Raw genomic sequence first — 26361 nt, 5'->3', positions numbered from 1 at the left:
CCTATGCTTCTGTAAGGATAATGAGCCACCTCTGAAATCATCTAGACTTCTATATGTCAGCATGATCTATTTATCTACAATTCAATAATTTCAAATGTGGAAGCCAGTTTGATAGGGACTCAGTGAGACTTTTCTTTCAGAACAAAATAGGGCAAACATAGCACATGAGCCAAGTTAAAACTTGAGATTTTGCCCTCAGTTCAGTAGATGAAATCACTCCTATCAATGAGAAACAAATGTGAAGCAGCTGACTTGCGGTCAGGAAATGCCAGTTTTAATGAACTGAGAGTATAGAATTTTTTAAAAAGATTTTATTTATTTATTTTTAGAGAGGGGAAAGGAGAGGGAGAGGGAGAGAAACGTCATTGTGTGGTTGCCATTCGTGTGCCCCATAGTGGGGACCTGGCCCACAACTCAGGCATGTGCCCCCACTGGGAATAGAACTGGAGACCTTTTGGTCTTCAGGCGGGCACTCAGTCCACTGAGCCACACCAGCCAGGGCAAAAGTATTGGAATTTTTAAGTTTAATGTTCACTTAGTTATTCAGCTACAGTTATTCAATAAAGTACCTGCCATAGGTATGCTTTCCTACAAGACTCTGGGGAATTTGCAGAATGTATAAAACCTACATTTCTCAGGGTTAGGTCTTACGCAAGGAAGGGACTTTGGGTGTATGTGCATGACCAGCTCCCTCTGCCTGATTTCAGAGCAGGTTGGGTGTGTCTGAGGTGACTTTGCCCTAGAGTGTTATTTGTCTAGTGGTTTCTGAAGAACCGATGCTTTGATAAGCTGTGGCCTAGATGTCAGCAGCTATCTTTTCCAGAATTCCCCAGGGCCTCCTCCCACTGAGAGATAGTCCCCTCCAGACTGGGAGGGGATTGGCCCTTCCTTAAGTTGTTTCAATGGCTTGCTCATTGCCCTCAGTGGCTGATGGAAAATGAAGAAAGATCCTGTCTTGCTCTCCTCATTTGCTTCTGACCTTTAGTATGGAAAGGTAGTGATATCACATTTTTTTCCTTCTGTATATTTGGGAGTTAGCTGTGGATAAAATTTATATTCTATGATTTCCAAACTGTGCACCAAGGTGCCCCAGGGCATAACCTCTACCTTCCAGGGGGGCACGGGGAACTATAAATACTGAGGGAAACACAAGGATAGTCAACATCTGTTGGATGCTGGAACTACTAGCTAGAGGTAGTTAACAGTCTAAACAATGGATTGCACGACATTCTTTTCCATGATATCATATCTTTGTGATGCTAGGCTTATTTTGGTTATTGCTGTGATAAAAAACAAGTGCCATGAGAAACTCAACGTGGAATAGGAAATGAGGAAGTGGTACCCAATCTGATTATAATATTGGAGACATTGTTCAGTGCCCAATAAGCACACAAACCCACCTGTTTGCAGTTGTTTTTATTAAAGGATGAAATGAATATTTTATTTTGTCTTTATTGTGTTATTTTTTCAAACATCTACTAAGTTGATAGAACATGCATACTTAAGTTATAATAATAAATGGAATTGTTAGGTAATTCTTTTCCAGGAGTCCAGAGGCTCCTGAAAAAATTAGTGAGAAACTAAAGATTTCAGAACTGAGAAAGTTTTGGAAACTTTGATTTATAGCTTTTTATTATATTCTGAAATTACACTACCAACCTAATTATACAATTCAGCTAGAACACAAGTGTAATTGGTGCTTTATTTTGAGTTCCTCACTGGCTCTGGGTCAGTGTCTCTGTGCCACTGGCCAATGAGATGCACCCCATGGAAATAAAGGCATTTGTGCTTGCAGACCGTATCTCCAATTTGTTATAGTGCATCCTTTTGCCCATGCACGTAAGGCCTTGTTTGCCTCTTGTGCATGATCCAGTTGCCTCTGGGTCTGCTATATTATTCTATCTGAGGTACCCTCCATGTGCCTTTTCTACATGGCAAGAATGATAATAGCTAATAATATATTGAAATACAAATAACTGTTATTAGGCATTTATGGGTCAGGTATTGTTCTAAGTTACTTACGGGTATTAGCTTTTTGTCCTCAGAGATATAAATATTATCATCATTTTGATTTTATAGATTAGAAAAATGAGACACAAACATAAATACGTGCTTGGAGTTGCTTGGCGCTATGTAGCTGGAAAGGGATATGATTTCAATTGTAACCCAGCTATTTCATTCCGGAGTCTTTTCTTATCCACTCTGCTATGTATGGTATTGACAGTAGTATATAGCTCAGCTTAGCTTCTTTTCCTCATTTAGTTCATTCTTGTCTTAATATTTTAGAGTAAACCTACTTTACCTTTGTTTTTCCATATGTATCACCACGGTTTGAAACATGTCCTTTTTTTTAGCTATGAAATATATATTTACTAACACAAAATTCTAGTCATTTTGCCTAGCTAATTACATCTTTTCTGATGCCTCATCACTCCTGTTCCTTACTCTGTTTGTAACTCATCTTCGGACACGTATTAAAGGCAGATAGACCAATGGACTAGAATAGAAAGTCTGGAAATAAAATCTCACATACATGGTCAAATAACTTTGGCAGGGTTGCCATGACCATTCCATGGGGGAAAAGACAGTGTTTTCAACAAATGACGCTGGGAAAACTAGATATCCACATGCAAAGGAATGGAGTTGGACCCGTATATAAAGTCATATAAAAAAACTAACTAAAAATGGATTTATGGACTAAATGTGAGACCTAAAACTATAAAACTCATAGAAGAACACATAGGGCAAAAGCTTCGCAACAATGGACTTGGCAATGATTTCTTAGATATGACACCAAAGGCATAGACATCAAAAGAAAAACATAAACAAATTGGATTTCATGAAAATTTAAATTTTTTATGCCTAGAAAGATACTATCAACATAGTAAAAAAAAAACAACCAACAGAATTGGAGAAAATATTTGCAAATAATGTATGTGACAAGTGATTAATATCCATTATGTAGAGAGAACTAAAACTCAACAACAACAAAAACCCCAAACAATGCAATTTAAAAATGGGCAAAGAACTTAAATAGACATTTCTCTGAAGAAGATATAATAATAGCCAATAAGCACACGAAAAGATGCTCGACATCCCTAATCATTAGGGAAATACAAATCAAAATAACAGTGAAATACCACTTTACACCCACTAAGATGGCTACTCTTATTTATTTATTTATTTATTTATTTATTTAATTGTTGTTCAATTACAGTTGTTTGCATTTTCTCCCCACCCCAGTTAAAGTAAGAAGAAAAAAAAAGCCCTAGAAAACTTAAAGTGTTTACGAGCTGTGGGGAAATTGGAGCCCTGCCCTCTGCTGGGGAATGCTGGTGCATGGTGAATGAAATCTTGTTTCTCCCCAGAACATGTGGACCTCCCCACCGCACCCTTTGCTTCTTCCATTGGAAACCAAAGTGTGACATTACGATGGAAATCTGCCAACATTTCTGGAATAAAATACATCATTCAGTGGAAATATGCACGACTGCTGGGGAGCTGGACTTACACCGAGGTATGAAAGCTGCCCATGTACCTAAACACCGTCTTTTCTCCCCAAGTTAGTTAGAGTGCCACATTACCACAGGTAATTATAGGTATAAAAACATTCTGGAGAAGATTCCAGCATAAAATGAGTGGTTTGGTTTAGATGAATTTTAACCTCTGCTACTCTGTAACATGTTAAGACTGTACCCTTTATTTCTGAGGAAAATATGTTATCGGACGTACCTATTATTCCTTCAGCACAGCATCACATAATCAACTACTCATCTTATCGGTCATTATCTGCCCACCCCACTTTAAATGATTCTAATTAGGATAGAGGGCAGGAAGGTCACCAGAACTGTCCCTTTTAGGAAAGCATGAGCCAATTCAGGGAAAAATATTCCCAAGACACAAAGCATACTGACATAGAAAAATTAAAGTAAAACCTTGTGGTTAATGCCAGATCATTGAATCCATAATTTTGCAGTTTTAAAGAAGGAAAGAGTGTCTATGTGAATGAAGCAGGCTGACATCTACACAGCTCAACTTTAAGCTCCAGACCTTCATTTTGTCCGGCCTGCAGGCACCGAGTCTCCCCACATCCAAAAGGCCACTCACCGTCTCCAACTTAATCTGTGCCCTGGAGTCGCAGAGGATGACGGTGAAGCTACAAGTGCTGACAATTGCTCTCTGGTTGATCTAGGCCGTGTCCCGGCTGTCATATGTGGTGCAACCCCTGCACCCCTTCACTGAATACGTTTTTCGAGTGGCTTGGATCTTCACAGCCCAGCTGCAGCTGTACTCTCCCCCGAGTCCCAGTTACAGGACTCATCCTTACGGAGGTATGCGTGCGCGTGTTGCTCACGAAATTGGAGGTTATTCTTCTAAAGCTTTGGTTTAGTTCATTTTTATTTTAAACAATGAAAAACTATTCCTTCATTAATCAATCCATGTAACAACTGAGTTCCCATGTGGCCAGCAGTGTTCTAGGTGCTCACCAGACCGCTGTGATCAAAGCAAAAAGAAGCCCTGCCCTTGTGGAGCTCACATTTTCGGGGAAGAGAAGCTAAACAGTACACGTGGTACACAAGGAAAGGGTATTGTATATGGAGAGGTGCTACGCACCTGGGGAGAGGGATGTATTGCGCAGGGTCTGTCCTTCAGGAGATTGGAAATGGGGGGTTGAGGGGAAGGCGAGTCAGGCTGCCGTATAAATAAGGTGGTCAGTATAAGGCTCAGTAAGCAGTTAGGAGTTAGGGGTGGTTTTAAAGCAGAAGAGCAATTGCTTCACATGCTTCCTAAAAAGATAATTTTAGCAACTATGCACGGCATGGATTGAGGGAATAAGAGACATTGGGAAGTATAGAGGTAGAGAGACAAACTGGGACTGGGGGATTATGATAATACATTTCATAATACACTTATAATACATTTTATCAGAGATGATGAAAAAACATAGTACGTATACTGGAGCATTTCCTGATTTCTTTTTTTGAAGATGTAACTTTCACATTAGGAAAGATTTCAAGCCTAGAACCTTTTAGGGAGGTGAATGCCTAGGCCAGACACCCAGAGTGAGTTGTCTGGTGCCCTCAGCCTCAGAGTCAGCTGAGGGCACCTGTGGGAACTTACTCCAGGCCGGGTGTGAGATGTCCTTACCCCTCAGTTCTGGACACAGCTGTGTGCAGATACCCTGAGACTGAACTAGGCCTTGGACCTAAGTAAGCAAAGCTGATGAAGTTGATTGGAACATTTTCCCTCTTCTCCAATTAGCATCCTCTTCTTGCTTATTAGATTTTAGGGTATGTGTGGCCACTTCTCCTGACCATTCCCCCAGGTCTGACACTGGACTAGGACCATGTAAGCAATGTTCCACATTGGAGTAGATGTAAGAACCCTTCTTTGTTCAGAGAAATGCCTCATGTACTTCAATTGTACTGGATTTTTTCCAGTGCTGGAGACACACCATGGTCCAGAGCCCTTGGCTAGTCAACTCAAAATGGAGAGCAAACTCTGCTCTCCATTTCTGGGCCTTTCTCCTGGACGTGCAGGCCCACGGAGACTCCAGGTGTTGCAGACCCTGTTCTCGGTGTCCTCTCTGTGGACAGCGTCTCATGCTGCACTTCTCTCTCATTTTTCTAGCCACATGAAAACTTACAAAACTGTCTGTTTTGTGTTCCATTGCGACATGGCCCTATTCTCTTTTAGCTATGGGAAATACATGATTTTAGATGGTACGACTGCCTTTCAATTTTGGCTCTTATGTAGATAATTTCTTAACCAAGTAGAGTGGTTTTAGGCAAGGAATACCTTGCCCAACCTGACCAGCCTTTCAGAGAGGGCTTTTCTCGGGGAGGTTTAGACAATAATCACACCATGTAGGTGGCATCTAACTTGCTTGAAGTGGAGATTATATCTGGGCATTAACCACAATGAGTTAGGCTTTTCGACGTAATTCAGTGGTCCATGATTCCTACTGCCTTCTTCCCCAAGGTGACTGAGTGCACGGAGCAGCGCAGGCATGCAATGATGTTTGTTTGCCAAAGATTAGTCTGAGAGTGGGGAGGAATTGTATTGGAGAAAGGCTGAGAGATCATTTAAAGTCCTCCTAAAAAACAGCATGAAGGCTGAACAATCTCATTTCTCCCAAATCTAACGAATCAGGGGTGATGCAGAGCATTTACCAAAAGCGTTCAGAGAGAAGTCTACTAAAGAGCAAAGTGACATCAAAGTACATCTTTCTATGGAAAGAGGAAATAAAGGAATGTGGTTCCAAGGGGTGGGAGGTACGAAAAGTAGGTGGAGACATGGACGGAAGGCAGGCTGTTAGATCATTTGTTTTCTTTTCTGTTCTTTACCACTTCGGTAGCTTCTGAAGTCTACAAGTGGGTGCCTACTTAATTCATGCGTGCTCCTTTAATTCTTTGCAAGGGAAGGAGTGTAGCTAAAGTACAGTGAACCTGGATTCCAAGGGGCCTTGGGAGCTGGCTCATCAGACCTGATGCCAGCAAAAGTGAAGCAGACTGTTCTGATTCGGGCTTATCTGAACCCCTATCTTAAGCTGGAGCTAGTCAGGCCACAGCACTCTAGTGAGTGAAAAAGGCCCCAGGCCTTAATTCTTTCAACTCACGTTAATCATTGACTGCAGTTTTATTACAGATCCTGTTCTCCTTCCCAACTTTGTCCCACCCCACTCGCCGTTGTTTTAACTCGCTGGAGATTTTTGACAGCTTTTTTCCTGGAATATTTATCCTATTTGTATACTTTCACATCACATGTAATTCTATTTCATAAATTAGAAGTGAGGAAAATGACATTCGGAAGAGTCCCTTAGAAAAGTAGCTAACTGGTAAGATTTGTGGGTCAAGGGTTGCAGCTCATAGATACCTTACCACCTTCTCTCTAGCTCTTATTTTGAATATTAATAAAAGTATTTCACTTGTGTTAACTTTTCAAAAAAAAAACCCTGGACATTGTTTTCTACCCTATTTAAAAATGTTAGTGCTGCACAATGTTCTGCTCACTTTGTCACCATTATCTCTTTCAGTTCCTGAAACCGCCCCTCTCATTACAAATATTGAGAGCTCAAGTCCTGACACTGTGGAAGTCAGCTGGGCTCCACCCCAGTTCCCGGGCGGACCTATTTTGGGTTATAACTTAAGGCTGATCAGCAAGAATCAAAAATTAGATTCAGGAACACAGAGAACCAGTTTCCAGTTTTACTCTACTCTACCAAATACCACCTACAGGTAAGAATTAAGTGGTGCAAGGAAAATGGAACCAACATGGCTACAGGCATGACCATTATTTAAGCAATATGGCTAAAAGGTAGTTTAAATGTATTTTGAGAAACCCTATTGATTCCGTACTGTTGAGAGGAAGTCATTGTGTTTTTCCTCAAGTGTGCATGCTTACTAGGTCACACCATCTTAAGCAGAAACATTCTCAAGTATTTCTATCATATTAGGAGGACCTTTATAAATATGGGCCAATAAAAGCCCTCGTAAATACCATGAATATTATTTCTGCATTGAACTCAAAATAAAGAAGTAAGGAAGTGAAATTCTGTTAATCGTATTTTTTATTAACCATTAGGAGGTGTCATTTTATTACGTTAGCTTTTTGAACATTTACTAAGACCCTTTAAATGAAGGTAGGCATGGGGGTCATGCAGATAGCAGAGTTCAGATTTTGACCTCTGTGACCCCGAACTGTTCTATGGGAAATGCAAACAAGGATGTGATTGATGGTCATTTTAGTGCCGAGCACTGGCACCAAGTACCTAGATACACACGCTGGCACGTCACCCTTTAAATAGAAACATTATTGCCCCTTCTATTTTTATCTCCTGTTCACACCATGCCCTGTGAAACGCATCTCTCCAAATTGTTTTTGGAATAGGTTTTCAATTGCAGCAGTAAATGAAGTTGGTGAGGGGCCAGAAGCCGAATCTAGCATTACCACTCCATCCTCAGCAGGTATGGCCCAGCGGTGCTCTTCTGTGCACGGAACCTGAGGGGGTGGCAAGGGTGGGTTCAGATCTCAGAGGCCCCAGGTCACCTGGTGTTCATCCTGACTCCACCTCTTCTGCCCAAATGGGCAGTCTTTTTTGGTACTTAGTAAGCCTTCAGCTTGACAAGTAGAAGAGAGCTGTTAGGTGGAAAGATTTCACATTAGAATTTAGGAATTTAAAAATTAAAATGAAAAAGTTTAAGGATGAAAAAATGACCTTGGTTTCAGGTGATATCACCAGTGATTGTGACTCACACTTCCACACTTAGGGGATACATATAACCTTCCTGCCTTAATCTCCGTTTTATATTGTGTGTTGTTATTTAGTACAATACGCATCAGATATCTGTTCTTCCAGTCTCCCTAAGGTTTTTAATTCCATCTGGACTTAATGATTTCCATTTTACCATTTTGAATATTCAATCTACCAGTTAGCTTTTTTTTTTGTTGTATAATTACCCTTTTTTTTGGCCTCTGACATTTAACAATTGCCTTGAGAGACTGAGTACTTACTGCATGGTGCCCAGGTGTGCAAAATAATAAATGAAAATGCTTTCTTAGATGAACCGGAAATATTTGGGGGCAACTACTAAAAGACTTTTGAGTAAGTCTGTTGTCTGTTTTCACTAGAAATCTCACCTCCTGACTTGACTGCCCCTTACCCTAATCTGCACACACCTGTGCCAGTGCGTATTGAATGTCATCCACCACCAAGTCTTTGTTTTTTTTGGCTGCTACTAGACTCTAGGCAAGAAGAGGTATTTTTGCTATGCAAAAAACATGTCCAAAGGGCAAGTTAAATATAGAGCAGGCTTAAGGTTGTCATTACCGTGATTGTTGCGTAACATTTATTAATTGCCCTAAAAGTGTTCACCGGCACACACTTCATCAGTCTGCAGTGGAACAGGACGTGAAGCACAGTTCTATGGTCCTGAAATTTCATTCCTCTAAGGACTTTTCCCCTGCTTCAAAGGGAGAGAAATTGAAGGCAAAATGAGGACAACCCATGTCTGTGTGTGTGCTCTGTAGCAAGCACTCCGGCCTGGGCTGGACCCTGCCGCCAAGCAGTCAAGTTCTCAAGGCTGAGCAGAATGAGCTGAACTTCTCTTGGGACAAGGCTGTTGAGAACGGCGATACCCCAGGTGGTGTTATTTTGAGGGCATTGAGGGGCACATACGCATGCAGCCCACTTTACTGACACTGTACTTCCTGCCCCACTCATAGAGCAGCAGTTGAAAGGCCCCAGGCCTTCAGGGAAAATCCGGGCAGCCTCTTTCAGGTGCCAGTCCCCTTGCTTTGGTGGATGGCATTCATCTTTTTGGGTCAATGTGTATATGATTGGGGTTGCCTCTCTGTAAATTGTGTTGTTTTAGTTCAAGAAGAGGAACAGTGGCTCTTTTTATCCAGAAAATCTTCTCTGAGAAAGAGATCTTTAAAGCATTTAGTAGATGAAGCACAGTGCCTGGAGTCAGATGCTATACACCATAACATTACAGGTCAGTATAACAGACAGAAATGTTTCTTTGGTGTGAAAAGAAAGATCAAGGTCGACCTCTATTTTAATCCCTTTATGAAAAGTTGAAGAATTAAATTCCATTTTGTGTAAGGTTTTTGTCTATATAACAACACAGATGTCTTTACATGGCTCCTCTAGGAATATCAGTCAATGTCCACCGGCAAGCTGTTTATTTTGCCGAAAGCACTCTCATATGGCTGAAGGAGGTCTCCAGCATGTCTGATGCGTCTGAACTGAGAATTTTTTACAGAGGTGCAGGCTTGATTTCTTCCATCTCCGTAGACTGGCTGTACCAGAGGCTGTATTTCATCATGGATGAACGGGTTAGTCTGAGAAGTTCAAGTGAATAACCAGATCCTGATATTCACATGCATAGTTTGGTGTAGTTACAAGTAAACATAATTCTTTCATTCAACAAATACTCATTGATTATTTACCGTTTTAGATACTAGGTTAGCAAGGAACCTTGGGTATGGTCTAGGCTTTACCTAGTACTAGTCCTGACCTACCATTCACTTATCTTATTTGTGATTTTTCAGAGCCGTGAGTTTATACTACTAATAATTCATCTTCCATAAGATAGTGGTGGTATTTGTGTTATTACTAGGTAAGGCTGCCAATCATGGTCAAAATCAGCTGCAAGCATTCTAAATTATGTAATAACCAGGGGTAACTTTAGTAGGTCCCTGAAAACTCAGGACTACTGAAGTCTTTGAGAAGACACAGTCCTGATGTGTTTTAAGTTTCCTTCTTTGAAAGGGACAAGGTTATCACAATCCCTATGGCTGGAGTCCATAGCTTGGATCATCCTAAATATTAAAAATAGTTGAGTGCTTTCATTAGCCTGGAAAATAGGTACTTGTATTTCTTTGGTGCCAGTAGCATACAAAGTCATTAAGATATGGGATATAAAACTGACTTTTAAGGGCATTTTCATGTTTTCAGAAATTGCCGACTAGCACAATTCCAAGCACAGAACAGATGCTCAAGAAATACTTGTTGGCCAAATTAAATAGAGACAATCACTAATCCTACCGATGGGATTTTGATTCTCTAGGTATATGTCTGTGACTTAGAGAACTGCTCAAACATTGAAGAAATTACTTCTCCCTCAATTATTGCACCTCAGAAAATTGTGGCTGATTCATACAATGGGTAAGCGAGTTAGCCTTGTAAATGTGAATTCTCTTCCATTGGCAAGAAACTTTGGGAAACTTGCTTGCGAATGAAATATCATTGTACCAGATGAGCCAGTCTATGTATCTTAGCTCACTTTTTAATACAGCCAGGTAAAGTTTTCATTCTATAGAGCCATGAGGGAATTCCTTTCAAATGTGACCCACAACTTCTCTAGTTAAACAGTTTTTCCTTTCTCAGCAAAATATGGGCACATGGGACAGACCTATTGTGTAGGGTTCGGGGGCCTGGGTTCTAGTACTGTCACCATTTTATGGTACAACTGAGGGTGTCATTGCCACCCCCCCCCCGCCCCCTGCTCCCTGAAAGAAGCCCTTCCTGCTCTGTTTCTCCCTTTCATTGCCCCCTTGCTTTTGCTGAGCACCTCGGCCCCAGTTCATTTCTCTGGTCTGGTTCTTACACCTATCAAGAGGCTGGTTTATCAGGGATGCTGCCAGCATCCACCTTAGGAGATTGGACTCCACGGTCGAGAGCAAGCAAAACTTTTTCATTACAAATAACTATTCTTTCCCTTTGCGATGAATAAAATGGACACATTTTAGCTCAGTTGTGCTGCTAAATTGCAATAGCTCCTCCAGCTAGTAACTTCATGTCTGTGACCTTTATTTTATCCATGCATTATGGGGATGAGAATAATACTTACCCAGCTGGGTTATTTTGAGGATGGAATGAGGTATTCACTGTGAACGTATGTTGTGATCTCCAAATGCACATCAATGTGCAGGATGTTTCCTAAGAAAACATAGGAAGTTTTCTTATAGTCTATTTCTTAACTATGACCACATAATTATAGGTAGTAACTAATAGGTAAGGCCAGTATTTGTAAGATTAAACATTTTTCTTTCCTGTAAGAATAAAGTTGTTTTCATTTTGAATGAAAAAAAGTCCTTAATATCTTTTAATTTTCACAAATTAACCTTCTTAAATAAGAGATTGCTCATCATTGATTTAAAATCAAGGCTTTCTGTTAATATAAACTCATAGTTTACTAGATATTTATTTTAATACCTTAGGTTTGAAAGAATTATGGAATTATAGACAACTGTTAAAACTCTGTGATGTAGGGCAGGTACTTTGGACTCTCTGGATCCTATTTTCCTCATTTGTAAAATATCTAAAAACCTATGAAGTGTAACTTTGTTGCTGGCAATTACACAAAATGACTCATTCTTGGGATAATGAACTGTACCTCCTAAATCAATCCCTCAAAATGCATTTCAGTGAGGTCTTTGGTGGCTCTTTTTTCCATAAGGATAAAATTGATTTGTACTTGGGTTTTGAAATGTGACTAGAAGTATAATGATAATAGTTATTGGACAATTAGTATGTGGTTTTAAATGCATTCCTTCAATCATTTATTTAATTCTTGTTCAACCCTATGATGTAAGCACTTTTAATATCCTAATTTAATAGATAGGGAAGCAAAGGACAGGTTGATTTAGTAATTGCCCAAGATCACACAGCTGTTTTGGGGTGAAACCAGTACTTGACTTCCTGCTCCAGGGTCTGTCTTCTGATCATCTCCTTGTACAATGACAGAATTTCTGTAAAAATCAGATGTAACTTTTAACAACTTTTAGAGAATGTACTTATGCATTCCAGGTGTGTGAAATAGTTGACTCTCCTGCTATTAAAAATGACTTCCTTTATGCTGTTATTTTGCATTGAATTATTCACTCACTAATTCAACTTACTGAGTTCGTATTTACTATATAAACCTTTTCCCTTCTCCCCCATCACTGCCTCATTGCCCCCAACTCTGTACTCTGCCTCCCACACCCCGCTCTCCTCACCTTTCCTTTCTTTACCTTTCCCTCCAAAGTGGCAAGGAGCGTTAGAAACATGCGCATCTCCCTGCTTCAGTACAAGAATTGTAATCTTCGCCCCATGTCTTTTTCCTTTTATTTACTCTGAAACCCTTCCAAATTCCCTTAGCAATGTGAATTTGGGAAACAAAAGCAGGAAGTTAAGAGTCAGGTTGTTTCTGCTCTCTGCCTGCCTCAACCCTCCCTTAAAAAAAGGGAATATCTCAACATGGAGTTTATAGCTCAGGACATTGTGCTAGCACCGGGGTCTCGGGCATACTGATAAAGGTTTGGAACAGTCATCGGGAAGAACAAGGGTGGGACTAAATAGGACAAGCACAGTGATTGACAGTTGTGATGAGGGGTCTGAACCTTGCTGGTCCGTGGGTTTGTGACAAGAAAGATGTACTAAATAAAAGTACACTTTTGTTACCTTCTACCTCCATGATCACAAATCCAACATTAGCTAATTCACATTAATAGTTTTATGTTTTAGTTAACATTCTGACAGATTTGATTATCAATGCAGTATTTTAGTGGTGTTTCCTTTTCCATTATTAAAAATTCTTTGGCATCACTACCATAATGTCTGGCTCCAAATGATTTTTTTTTCAAAATTCTTCCATTGGCTCCTTTCTTCTGATTACTGGGTGGCCCCGAGCTGCTTTGCTCACTTGTGCAGTATTTCTTAATGGTTTATAAAATGATACCCCTTCAATTGTAAATATTTTTAAAAGCTCAATCTATTGTAAATACAAAGTAGTTTTGCTAGACATTTATAGTAAAATAATAACTGAGGTTTTAAAAAATGGTTGAAATAGTTTTGCTTTCTTCCATTTTATCATTTACAATGCATGGGAAAATTTATTGACAGAATTACACAACAATTTGTGTTTTTTTGAGAAAAGTATTTTATAATAAATAACATGTTTAGCTGTGTGTGTATCTTTTATGTAACATGCTTTCCTTTAAGAGTGGGTTGCATTAGAAAATCTTTTAAAACACTTTTTTTCTAAATTCCATAATTCCTTAAAACATTTTGTATAATGATGAAGATGCTAAACATTATAAGTGACGCTGAAATTTTCCAGTGTTCTAACTTAAATGAACAGAGCATATTTTTAGTAAATATCTTTACTCTTTAACGCCCTGGGAAACCCTGTACTTAGCAACTCGGGAGATTTATGATTCTGATTGCACAATTGGATACAGCCTTGGGTCGAGGAGGTTACTCATCTACGTTTGCAATGAGTCACACCGGGCTTTTTTTGTTCCCGTGTCAGGTATGTCTTTTATCTCCTGAGAGACGGCATTTATAGAGTAGATCTCCTGGTACCACCTGGCCAGGACTCGACAGCCACGCGCATTGTGGAGAGTTGCTCGTTACAGGATTTTGCAGTGAAGCCACAGTCCAAGAGAATCATTTACTTCAATGACACTGCCCGAGTCTTCATGTCGACATTTCTGGATGGCTCTGCTTCCCATCTTGTCCTGCCTCATGTGCCCTTTGCTGATGTGAAGAGCTTTGCTTGTGAAAACAATGACTTCCTGGTCACAGATGGCAAGGCTGTTTTCCAGCAGCACGCCTTGTCTTTTAATGAGTTCATCGTGGGGTGTGACCTGACACACATAGAAGAGCTGGGGTTCGGTAACTTGGTCATCTTCAGTGTGCACACCCAGCCATACCCGCTGCCGGCCCACCCGCAGCGGCTCTCTGTGCTGTTTGGCTCCCGCCAGGCCCTGGTGCAGTGGAAGCCTCCTGCCCTCGCCATAGGAGCCAGTGAGTGCCCTCTCCCCGGCATGCTTATGGCCTCACTGGAAGGAAGGGGAGGCCTGAACTGCTTGCCACTGTGGCTCAATTTCGAGAGCTCATGTGTGGTTATTCACTCATCTACCAGACAGGCTACTTAGCTCAAAAAGAAAGTTTTTACACATTTATTAGTTTTGCATTGGGAAGATCTCTATATTCTCCATTTCGATCCTAAAAGAATGGTGCAAACATTTATTGAGTGTCTACTAGGGACCAGGCACTGAAATTCTAGTCTGAACGAGTATTTCCCAGGGGGATAGAACACCTGGGTTGAGATTTTGTATCCACCATGATCATGAATGAACTTGAGCAACTCCCTTAAACTGTCTGAGCTTGAACTTCTATCTCTGGAGAGGCAGTTGGAGTGGTGGGTTAAGTAGCGGGCTCTGTGGCCAGCCTGCATGGACTCCAAGGCTGGTCTTGCCATTTATTAGCAGCACGACCCTGGGCAAGTTACTTAACTACTCTGCATCAGTCATTACAGCTGGAAAAGGGGAATTAATCGTGCCATTCTATGGGACTGTCACACAGATTAAGTTAACATGCACAAGCAGAGCACTTGAAACAGTACCTAGCACAGAGGTCAGCAAACTCTTTCTACAGATGATGGACCAGAGAGTAAATATGTTCAGCTTTGTGGGTCATGTCGTATGTGGCGTAGCTACACAACACTGCCTTGCAGTGTGGAAACAGTCACAGATAATATATCACTGAGTAACTGAGGCTGCATTCCAGCACAACTTTATTTACAAAACAGGCAGTTTTGGCCCCAGACTGTAGTTTGCCAACCACTAGTCTCCTAGAGTATTTAGCAAACTGTCTATTTTCTGCTTTGAGGCAAAGTTAATTATGCCCGTTTGCTGTACATCTCAAAGACAGCTGGAAATAAAGAGGCTTTTTTTTTTTTTTGTATTGTTTGGGCTTCTGGGAGGAAGGTGCTAGCTAGCAGTGGGAATTACATCGGAGATTCCTCACAGGCCATTTGGTTTTTAGGAGCCTGGTTCCACCTGGTGGTGGTAGAGAGCACGCCTCTCCCAGTTCTCTGCAGCCAGGCACAAGCTCTGACTGAGGAACAGTGTCCTCTGATTTGCTGGGAATAATGTCTCCGTCAATAAGCAAATTGAGTGGCATGGGTGGGATGGACGCTGTCCCAGTCATACTGTCAAAGTGGTCAAGCTAACCTTGACGATAGGTGGTGTAACAGGTATTACTGCCCAATTACCCTTCCACCCAAGGTGAGGCTGACAATCCTTTGTTTGCCTTGCTGATACCATCCTGGCCAGTAATATGAGTTAACTCTTCCCATTAGGCCCTTCCGCCTGGCAGAACTGGACTTACGAGGTGAAGATATCCACCCAAGACTTCCCTGAACTTGCTCGTGTTTTCTCTAACATAAGTGCCACCATGCTTAATGTCCCCGAGCTGCAGAGTGCTACAAAATACGAGGTTTCTGTGAGAGCAAGTTCTCCCAAGGGGCCAGGCCCCTGGACAGAGCCCTCGGTGGGCACTACCCTGGTGCCAGGTGAGAAAATGTTCTTGATTTGAGGAATGATTCTGACACACACACAAAAGACTTATTTCCTGTGTCCCTTAAAAGGAGTCACCTCCAAAGTGGTAAAGAAATTAAAATGAGGGTGTGATGACCTCTTGAGTATGTGTTTATGTGAGATTAGGAAAACACATAGAGAGCGCTGTGTGATATTTCTGTGTGTAGCCTGCTATTCCAAACTTTCCAAGACATTCTGTGGGAACAGTATAATTTCCTCTTCATGGCTTTCTTCTTTCTCATGGTTTGTTAAGCAACAGCGCTCCTTGAACTCTGAAGGTCATGGAGAGAGGAGTTGAGGGGCTGTGAATTATACTAAATTCCATCCTCTTGGCAGAAAGAAAATGGAAAGATAATTGTGCCATTTATCCTGCTGTTCTTATCACAATTGCTTCTGGGTGCTCTGAATGGGACCGTGGCAACCAATAGCAAAAGCAAAAAAAAAAAAAAAAATCTGCCATGACCGTGACATTGCTGTAGAGGCAATATTACCACACCTTTCTCTTCACATTCCATTTCAAATATTTACCTAAAGATCAAAAAGTATGTTTACTATTATATATAATTCTATTAAACAGAAACAATCGCTTATACCTTTCCAGAGTATTTTCAAAATGTTGATATTCTTTTACTTTATAAAAGAAATCCTAGGGTATAAGATGTGTGCCCCCAAAAGTGTGCTTCCTGTGATATTTCTTTCAATTTCTTTTTTTACCAAATAGCTACAGAACCACCATTTATCATGGCTGTCAAAGAGGATGGGCTTTGGAGCAAACCATTAAATAGCTTTGGCCCAGGAGAATTCTTGTCCTCTGATATAGGGAATGTGTCAGGTAAATATCAAGTCCCTTTACACTCGGAATGACAGGCTTCTAGTCACAAGACTTCCTAAGCTATTCAATAAGTCAAGAGAATTGAGTTCTTTGGAATTAGGTCAATAATGAAAGGAAAAAACAGGGACTAAACTATAATGCCAGTGAGAGTATTGAGAAAATGTTGGTTCTCTTGCCCTGGCCTGTGTGGTTTGGTCGGTTGGGCCATCATCCTGTAAACCAAAAGATCGCAGGTTTGATTCTTGGTCAGGGCGCGTCCCTAGGCTGTGGGTTCAATCCCTGGGACTGGGGCATGTACAAAAGGCAGCCGATCGACGTTTTTCTCTCATATTGATGTTTCTCTCTCTCTCTCTTTTTCTCCCTTCCTCTCTCTCCAAAAGCAATGAAAAAAATGTCCTTGGGTAAAGATTTTAAAAATGTTGGTTCTTAAGTAGGAATGCTATTTATTATTTCCCAAAATGTGAGGTTACTTATTGATTTATGTCCATTCCAGAAAGGCTTTGCTATTCTTCCTGTGCATTGTAATCTGTCAGTTGTCCTACAGGAACAAACCATTGCCATACTCTAGTCATTCTTTTGTGAGTCACCAGTAAGACAGGAGCAGGGGAAGGCTGCAGGAAAATATAAAGAATGAGAATTTCATGTCAAAGGGGATTATTAAGTAATGAGTAGATAATTTTGCCTGGAAGATATTAGAATGAAGAAAAATCTTCATTATAGGATGATATAATAGTGATCTTGCTAGAAGATGGCATCTTTTAAAATTATCTAATTATTTGACCTACTTGCTTGGCCATTAAAAGTACACCAGCATTTCTGACCAACAAAGGAGTTGGGCTTGGGGGGCAGTGAGGTACTGATGGGGAGAAGGCTTTGGGGTTGTCTTGAATCGTAGCTCCCCCTCTTTTCACTTGTGAGACCTTGGGCAGAATAGATATTCTCAGTGAGTCCCAGGTTTGCCATGTCAAAAATGGGGATAATTCCTATTTCACAGCTTTGTTTTAAGAATTAAGTGAGACATGTAGAAGTGCCTGGCACGACGTTCGGGAAAGAGGAGATGCTTAACGAGTATTAGTTCCTCGCTCTAGCTCCGGGGTAAAGGTTTTGGGATAACATTACTGAAATATTCTTGACCAATCCCTGAAGTTCTAGTGACTATCTATGTTAACATATACTTAAAAATTAGATTCAGGTGAATGTGTGATTCCTTGACTTGCTGTGTTTATGTCAGCACATGTGGAAAAATAACTGCTATAAATTCACTTTGTTTTGAGACATGGATTGGTATAACAACAGCCTCTACTACAGTGACACGAAAGGCGATGTTTACGTGTGGCTGCTGAATGGGACCAATACCTCAGAGAATTATCACATACCCAACATTGCAGGAGCAGGGGCGATAGCTTATGAGTGGCTGGGTCACTATCTCTACTGGGCTGGAAAGACCTATGTGGTAAGTGCGAACCCGGCATTCTGGATGCTCTAGAGCAATGCCCTCCCACTTCAGCGGCTTCAGCGTTATTTCCATGATGTTTTCCTGCTTGCGCACCACCTGCGCTATTAGTTATGTAATATTTGTCTATCAGCCTGCTCACTTCTTAAAATTAGAGTTCATTTATGTGTAAAAGAAATTTATGTCTTTGGTGTACTACTTTTAATATCTTAAAATAAATGTATTAAAATGTTCACTAGTGCATCAGTGTCCTGGAAGAAGGTGGTGTATTGCAAAGGCATGATTAAAAGAAAATAAGTGAAGGGACTATTTTCAAAGGTGTGGACAGGGCTGAGGAAAAGGAGCAAAGGACGGTGAAGCATGCCCCGGGCTAGCAAGTGTGGAAAGACGCAACTACTTCCGGGCATAAAGGGGCAAAGGAAAGAAGGAGAAGAAGCTGCGAAGGCTGGAGCTTCAGGACAGTTGCTGACACGAGCCCCAATCACTGTCAAAGTGTATGGGCTGGGGGAAGGAGTACCCCAGCCCCTCTTTCCTTCTGCCCTCAGATCTCCTGTCAGTGCTTCCGTTGGGTGAACTTCCCTGGAAGTGAAAGAACAAGGGAGGCCAGTTGATGCAGTTCATAGATGGCAGCCTCTGGGGGCACCGAGGAGGGTGGAGAGGGTTGAGAGTGGCCCTGGAGGCAAAAGGAAGACATCTTGGGTTGTGTGTAGTGGTGTACTTTGAAAGGAAAGACGGTTAATAATGAGGACACTAGTCTGACAGGTCAGGAAATATAGTACTGTTTTCTAATCAGGACGGTGTTACTTCCTGTGCTTCTATTCACTCAATAACCATTTATCTATTAACAGTGTGTTTAGATCCCCGAGAATAGGCATAGTAGGGAATATAAAGAGTAGATATGTCCCTGCTGATTTAAAAAAAAAACAGCTTTATTGAGATACAATTCACACACTATAAAATTCACCCTTTTGTTATGGAAAATGCATGGTGTTTTAGTATGTTTAGTGTTGTGCAACCATCACCACTTGCCCCTGATCTCTTAATGAGATAAAAATACATACATGCAATAATAGAAGAAACGTACAAAGCAATGTATTTAGGGGCAAAGCAATATGGTATCATCTGAATCCATAATGCCAATGACTTGTAGGCAGAGTTGAGTGAGGTTCCTCAGAGAATACTTCCTAGAATGGGTTGGTTGGAAATAGTTTAGAAAGAGGACGTGGAAGAATGGTTGTAAAAACCGGCTTCGAGTATTTGCTCAGTCTCTTATAAAACTGTATAACTCCAGGAAAGTTTATTTAATTTCTTTGATCACAATTTACTCTTGAAAAAGTAGAGAATATAAATCCTTTATAGGCCTAATGTGAGGGTTACAAGAGCTTATATTTTAAAGATTGGAAGAAGTATAGTGCCTGGCACATAATAGGTGCTCACTAATAATGGCAGTAGTTAATATTAGGAAAACACTGTTGATAGAAAGGAGCAAGGAGAGACATCATTGTTTATTAGAATGTATACATCTCCTTCAGGAATGAAATATAATACATTCTTACCCAGCAGTGGTTTGACTGTCTGGACGTATGATTAGGGAGAACAAATATTTTAACTCAAAATAAATTGATCTCCCTTCCCTGGAGAGATGTGAAAAGAGATGGGCTACATGAGGGCAGATACTATGACCACTGTGTTTACAAAGCTCAGCACACTGCTCAGCACGCGGTGCCAATAAAAATTTGTGGTTGAACTAATGAATGGATAAATGCAGCCATTTAACAATGATTGCAGCCAGCTCTTCAGAAATCATGATGTCATTTGAAACCCTTAACTGACCAGATGATGATGTTTTACAGATCCGAAGGCGGTCTGTGTTGACAGGACACACAGACATAGTGACTCACGTGAAGCTGTTGGTGAATGACATGGTGGTGGACTCAGTTGGTGGATATCTCTACTGGACCACACTCTACTCGGTTGAAAGCACCAGGCTCAATGGGGAAAGTTCCCTCATCCTGCAGGCGCAGCCTTGGTTTTCAGGGAAAAAGGTGACAAATTAAAAATAAGATCTGATTATTTAATAATTCTGAATAAAACTGTTTCTGCTCATTGTGAGTGGATAAAGTAGACTCTGAAAGGAAATACTATTAGAGTAAGAACTTGGTATAAGTAAAATTTCCGTAACTTTTATTTGATTATCATTATTGATTTAAAATTTAAAAACATAATATGGAAATTTTTTTGTAGTTTGCTTTATCTTGAATGATCCACACTTATAAGTGCTTTAATTTCTGATTGTTTTTATAGTCTCAGGAATTCTATTGGCTACATTAGAGCTTGTTGGGTAGTGATTAGGTGTTTTATTATTTTTTATTAGTTTTGGGTGTTGACTGCTCAGAAAAAACTGTCTGACTCCATGGCTAATTATTTGACCTCTCTGTGTCCATTTCCTTATCTGAATAATGGGACTAGAAACAATTATTCCACCTCTCACTGTTGCTACAAAGATTAAATGAGATAATCCATGGGAAGTAAGGAGACTAGTTCCAGGCATGTGGTAACTGCTTGCTAGTCAAACTCTCATTATTGTGATTCAGTCTAAATAACACCCAGATGTTGGAATGTTTCTAAAACAAATGCTATTTTTACTTCTAGAATCAGTGCCTATTTTTCCTGATCCTGTTTAGCTACCCTGTACATATCCATCTAAATTTCTGATTTTTTTCTGATCGTAACAGTAATATACGTCTAAAGTTCTCTTCATTTCGCTGCCTTCCATTGTATGTTCCTCACAGATTTATCATGGAGTCATAAGACACACTGCAGTCAACAGTTCTGATGAAATAGTGAGCCACTGATAGTGAGCTGTGTATAGAAATAGTGAGCTATTTATAGAGAAATCGACAATATTTGTGTGATGAAGAAGGGCATAAAGTGAGCTATTCATGTAAAACTAAAAGACACTTTTTGCCCCATCTGATGGGTTGGGCTCATAGTACATAGTACATTTTACCACAGAATTAAACTTCAAGGTTTTAGTTTAGATCAAAGGGATTATTTCCAAGGCATATGCACTATTAGACATAACAACGGTACCAAAGATTTATGGAACACCCTCTGACTCTTTAAATCACTTCAGTCACTTTATGAAACCAAGTGGCCAAAAGGATTGGGCAGTGACTCAACACCTAAACTTTACTTTTAGCTTGAACAGTTTCTTGTATTCCAGCAAAGGGAGCTCTAGAATCCCCTTTTTTAAGAGGTAAGAAGTGTTGCTAGTTGTAACGACATGGATGGGCATGGATATTATGTTAAGTTAAATAAGTCAGAGAAAGACAAATGCCATATGATTTCATTTATATGTGGAATCTGAAAAAAATGAGCAAACAAAACAAAACAGAAAAAGACTCATAGATACAGAGAATGAACTGATGGTTGCCAGAGGGGATGGGGATGGGAGGATGGGCAGAAAAAGGTGAAGGGAAATAAGAGGCACAAACTTCCAGTTATAATATAAAGAGTCACAAGGATGTAATAATGTACAGTATAGGGAAAATAGTCAAAACATCATAATAACTTTGTATGATAACAGATGGTTACTAGACTTATTGTGATCACATCATAAGGTATACAAATGTCAAGTCACCATGTTGCACACCTAAAACTAATATAATATTGTAGGTCAACTATACTTTAATAAAAAAGAAACTTAAACAAATATAAAAGAGTTAATCTGTTATTTAGAAAACTCTAATGCATCTCATTATAAATAACCAAAGATTGACCTAATTTCACTTTAACTGAAAGAGTAATCAATAAATTTCTTTTACCCTGAAATATGGACGTGATTCAATTCCCAGAAGGTTGGGAATTGCTAGAATAGTTTTTTCTTGCTTTTTGGGAAAAGAGTAGGTTGAGTTTTTCTGAGAACAGAAAGCTGAGATTTACAAGGCCGTTGAAGGTTCTTGCAGCCATGTGCTTCGACAGCATGTGTTTGTAGAAGGCCTCGGGTCATGTGAGCAAGTGTTTTTAGTTCTCGGATACATTATTGTATTCTATTTACATTTCTCACTGGTTCATCAACATTGTTTATGTGCTGCTATTTCTTGCTAAAAATGTGGTCATCAACTTTAATCCCATGTAATACCTTTTGGTCTCTGTCTGCTGTAGAGAGAATCTACTACTCTGAGGTCAACCTCAGAGTATTTGAAAAATCCCTATAAAGCCGAGAAAGCAAAAAAGATCTCTTGGATTGTAACTTCTGTCTCAAGCAGTCTGTTTTGTAGGAGAAGGAGTCTTTCCTCACCTAAACAACTGGACATAAAATTAAGACAGGATGGTAACAAGAGGTCAAAGAGAGAGTAGGAAGAAGTGGTTTTCAGATGTCAGCTGGATATAGGGTTATGTACATATGCACTTTATCCAATTATAACACATAAAAACTTTGTGTGTATTATGTTTTCAAATGCGTCGGGATGTTTTGGGTTATAATGAACAGAAGATACAATTTAAAATGGTTGAAACCATTGGTTCTCAAACTTGTTGACCCGTTGGAATTATCTGGGGAATTAGAGAGCATACAGGGGCCTGCGTTTCATCTGCAGAGACCAAACTTTAATAAGATGTGACCTGGGAATGGAGATTTTTAAAGAACTCCACAGGAGACTCTAGTGTGCGGTGATGTTTGAGAACAACTGATTCAAACAACAATGAAATTCGTTGGCTTATGTGGCTGAAGGGTCCAAACTTGGGATGTGACACAGAGGCTCAAAGCTCCTGATTCAGCAACACCTAGAGTGTGGTTGAGCATTTGTATTTACAAATTCCCAGGTGATGCTGAAGCTGCTGGAGGTAAGTATATAGAAATGAGTAACGTCCCTAACTTTTGAAGATTTTTAGGAAACCAGTACACCAAATTACATAGTAACAGGCATATTCATATAACTTTTGTATTCAGTGAAAGGTAAAAAATTAGTGAGTTTATTATTCCAAAGAGGATCTTAAAGAGAAATCTGTAGCTAAAGTGTGACTTGTTCACAAGGGTATCCTTTAAATGTGTATTTGATTATTTTCTTACTTTATGTTCTATTTAGGTGATTGCTCTAACTTTAGACCTCAGTGATGGGCTCCTGTACTGGTTGGTGCAAGACAGTCAATGTATTCACCTGTACACAGCTGTTCTTAGGGGGCAGAGGTACGTAATACCCCTTGAAGGCGATTGAGAGGAGGAGGAGGATTTGCCCCTCACTTATAAATGATGATGCATGAGAATTCATTCTTTCAATAAACAGTTTCTAATATACACTCAGTTGCAGGCATTGTGCTTGTGGGGAAAGATAGGTTTATAGACAACAGATAACAGTAACATAGGCGCATACTGTGATGGGTACACAGAGGGCGCTGTGGAGACAGTCAGGTGGGTGCCAGTCCACAAGGCAAACCAGATGCTGTCTTGACAATGCAGTAGGTGTGAGTAAGTGGCATTTCACTAGACCAAGGACTATGGAAATAGCACTAGTGAACTTGCTTCTCTGTAAGGTTCACAATGCTCAGCTATGGGCCTCTGAGGTAGTCTCTATGTTTTTCAAAGATGCATTGTGAAATTCTCACAACAAAACTTTCATTGATTTTGATGTTAAATGCCATACTTTATAATTTTCTAAAGAGGGAAATGCCTACACTTTAACAAGATTTAGAGAAATCATTTTAAAAAGAGGTCAAACCTCTACTCTAAAAGGTTGAGAACATTACGAGTTTTTACTGGGCACTAGGTCACTAGAGTAATTTTAGAAACAACCAAACAAATGTTTAAAGTAAAAGCATCTTTGTAAAATTTCCTGTCAATGAGAAAAACTCCAAAGGCAATTTAAACAGTAGTCTGTTTACACAAATTCCCTGGTCTGAAAAGAAGCATTCTGGCTAAGCTGTAGAAGTTGAGAAGTACCACTGAAGCCACAGAGTTGGGGTTAGTACACAGAGAAGGACCAGGCAGGCAGAATACTGAAAGCAAATAAATAACCAAGAACAGGAGGAAGACATGACTCAGTGACAAACCAGTCAATGGGCGGTGCCTTTGAGAGCAGAGTATTACCAAGAATCACAAGTATCTATTAACGCCTGTGTAGCACTGTGACCATGGCAGTATCACATTAATAAGAAAAGCCCTGGAAAATTTGCTTTAGGAGTACTTTTTAAAAGATGTATAAATCAACTTAATATTAAACTAAAAATAATGACAATTATTGTTGCAAGGTGTTTTCTCTTTGTTTTTATATACACACACACAAACACACGTTTCCTCCAGTACTTGAATGCGCCCGCCCTTCCCCCACTCCATATACAATAACACTAATTGGTGTCATGTTTCAGCAGTGTTGGGAATGCCACCATCACAGAATTTGCAGCCTGGAGTACTTCCGAAATTTCCCAGAATGCACTGATGTACTACAGTGGTCGGCTTTTCTGGATCGATGGCTTTAAGATTATAACAACTCAGGAGATAAGCCAGCGAACTAGTGTCTCTGTTTTGGAGCCAGCCAAGTGTAATCAGTTCACGATTATTCAGACGTCCCTCAAGCCTCTGCCAGGTATAATATTTTATTCCTGCTTACCCTTGCTCCCCCTCACTTTCTGTTACATAAATGTTTAGGTTGGGATTTTTCCTTAAAAATTATGTTTTAAGAGGAAAAAGGTTTTAGTAGTTTCTGTTGGTTTGTTTGCAGTCTATTTACTCTTAATTCAAATTTACAGCTTGAAATAGTCAGAAAAAGATATTTTTCAGGACATATTAAAAGAAAGGAACATTTTGTTTTGGTACTCTTAGTAATTACTATTAACTTTCCGTGTTTTCTATTATGATCAATAATTCTAAATTGCTTCTCCCCCATTCTTCCTTTCATCTCCTCCTAGGGAGTTTTTCTTTCACCCCTAAGGTGATCCCCGATTCCGTTCAAGAGTCTTCCTTTAGGATCGAAGGAAATGCTTCCAGGTTTCGAATCCTGTGGGATGCTGTCCCAGCAGTGGACTGGGGTGCGATTTTCTACAGTGTGGAACTTAGTGTTCCTCCTAAGGTACGGCATTGATTCTAGTAGCTTCCATGTCTCAAACGGGCTGTACCATCTGCGCCTGCCCTGCCCACGCTGATTTGTTCTTCCTTCACGTAGCCAAGCCCATCTCGGTGGTTGTTCCACTGGTGTCTGCCCTCACGATTATTGCTGAGCTCTTTTGCTTACAGCCAGTCTCTGAGCACTCTGTAGTTAGTGTTCGGAGCTGGCACATCAGACACTTTAACCGGTCTATGTGGAACCACATGGAACTTACCAACAGAGCACTTCCAAAATTCCAAGGTTTGACTTCACATGTGAACCAAAGTTTGAAGATTTTAGTTAAGTGGACTAAAAGATTTTATGATTTTCTCCCTAAGAAAATAACATTTTGTGCTTATATTTTAGTTCCTGGCTAGTGAGCAACAGCCGTTACCTGTGTTTACTGTGGAAGGTCTGGAGCCTTATGCCTTATTTAATCTTTCTGTCACTCCTTATACCTACTGGGGAAAGGGCCCCAAAACATCTCTGTCACTTCGAGCACCTGAAACAGGTACAGGGGTTAAAATCTTTAAAAAAGAAAAAGACAGAATCTCACTTTGCATGTTCTAGAATGGATAAACTAATTTTTTTTTTTTTTGGAATACCTTTCAGTTTTGTAGATGTGTTTAGATTCAATACCCTTTCAGTGACTTTTTGGAGATTAGAACAGTACCATTAAAATAAATCTGCATAATTTATTCCACAAATATATTTCAAAGATTTCTTTAAAACCATTGCTTATGCAATGATATACAAGATGCAGAAACATGTTTCGGGTAATTTGCTTGGTAAGGAAAATGGGCCTTTAAAAGCAGAGACAGTTCTGAGGGAGGCCAGCTTATCGGGAGATGTTCTCATAGACTGTAACTCACAGTCATCTCTAGGGGAGTAGCTGATGTCTAAATTTGATGCTTTTCTTTGGAATATATTTAAAAATGGATACTTGCTATATCTTTACATGTGTATATCACTTTAAAGTGTTAGAAGCATATTTATGTGTATCACTCCTTTATTAAACCTTTATTACATACCTATCATGTGTCATAAACGTCATTTCACTTAGTCCACACACAACTGTGAGGCAGGTAGACGGGGGTATTATTTTGATTACGAGAAGG

General features: G+C 40.0%; 1 protein-coding gene across 1 annotated transcript in view; it reads left to right on the top strand.

The window, feature by feature from the left end:
* Positions 1 to 26361, top strand: part of ROS1 (ROS proto-oncogene 1, receptor tyrosine kinase) — a 98356-nt gene that overhangs the window by 16432 nt on the left and 55563 nt on the right. Inside the window, exons 6-21 of the mRNA XM_053913574.1 lie at positions 3369 to 3517; positions 4193 to 4331; positions 7037 to 7238; positions 7891 to 7967; positions 9375 to 9497; positions 9656 to 9840; positions 10575 to 10672; positions 13803 to 14299; positions 15639 to 15851; positions 16598 to 16708; positions 17983 to 18161; positions 20015 to 20206; positions 23252 to 23352; positions 24531 to 24745; positions 25068 to 25228; positions 25610 to 25754. Coding sequence (XP_053769549.1) covers positions 3369 to 3517; positions 4193 to 4331; positions 7037 to 7238; positions 7891 to 7967; positions 9375 to 9497; positions 9656 to 9840; positions 10575 to 10672; positions 13803 to 14299; positions 15639 to 15851; positions 16598 to 16708; positions 17983 to 18161; positions 20015 to 20206; positions 23252 to 23352; positions 24531 to 24745; positions 25068 to 25228; positions 25610 to 25754 — 2787 coding nt within the window. The remainder of the gene's footprint in view (positions 1 to 3368; positions 3518 to 4192; positions 4332 to 7036; positions 7239 to 7890; positions 7968 to 9374; positions 9498 to 9655; positions 9841 to 10574; positions 10673 to 13802; positions 14300 to 15638; positions 15852 to 16597; positions 16709 to 17982; positions 18162 to 20014; positions 20207 to 23251; positions 23353 to 24530; positions 24746 to 25067; positions 25229 to 25609; positions 25755 to 26361) is intronic.

The sequence above is a fragment of the Desmodus rotundus genome, chromosome 11 (genome assembly GCF_022682495.2).
Source record: "Desmodus rotundus isolate HL8 chromosome 11, HLdesRot8A.1, whole genome shotgun sequence".
Lineage (NCBI taxonomy): Eukaryota > Metazoa > Chordata > Mammalia > Chiroptera > Phyllostomidae > Desmodus > Desmodus rotundus.
Note: the sequence above shows the minus strand (reverse complement) of the source record. Positions and strands in the feature narration are given on the sequence as shown.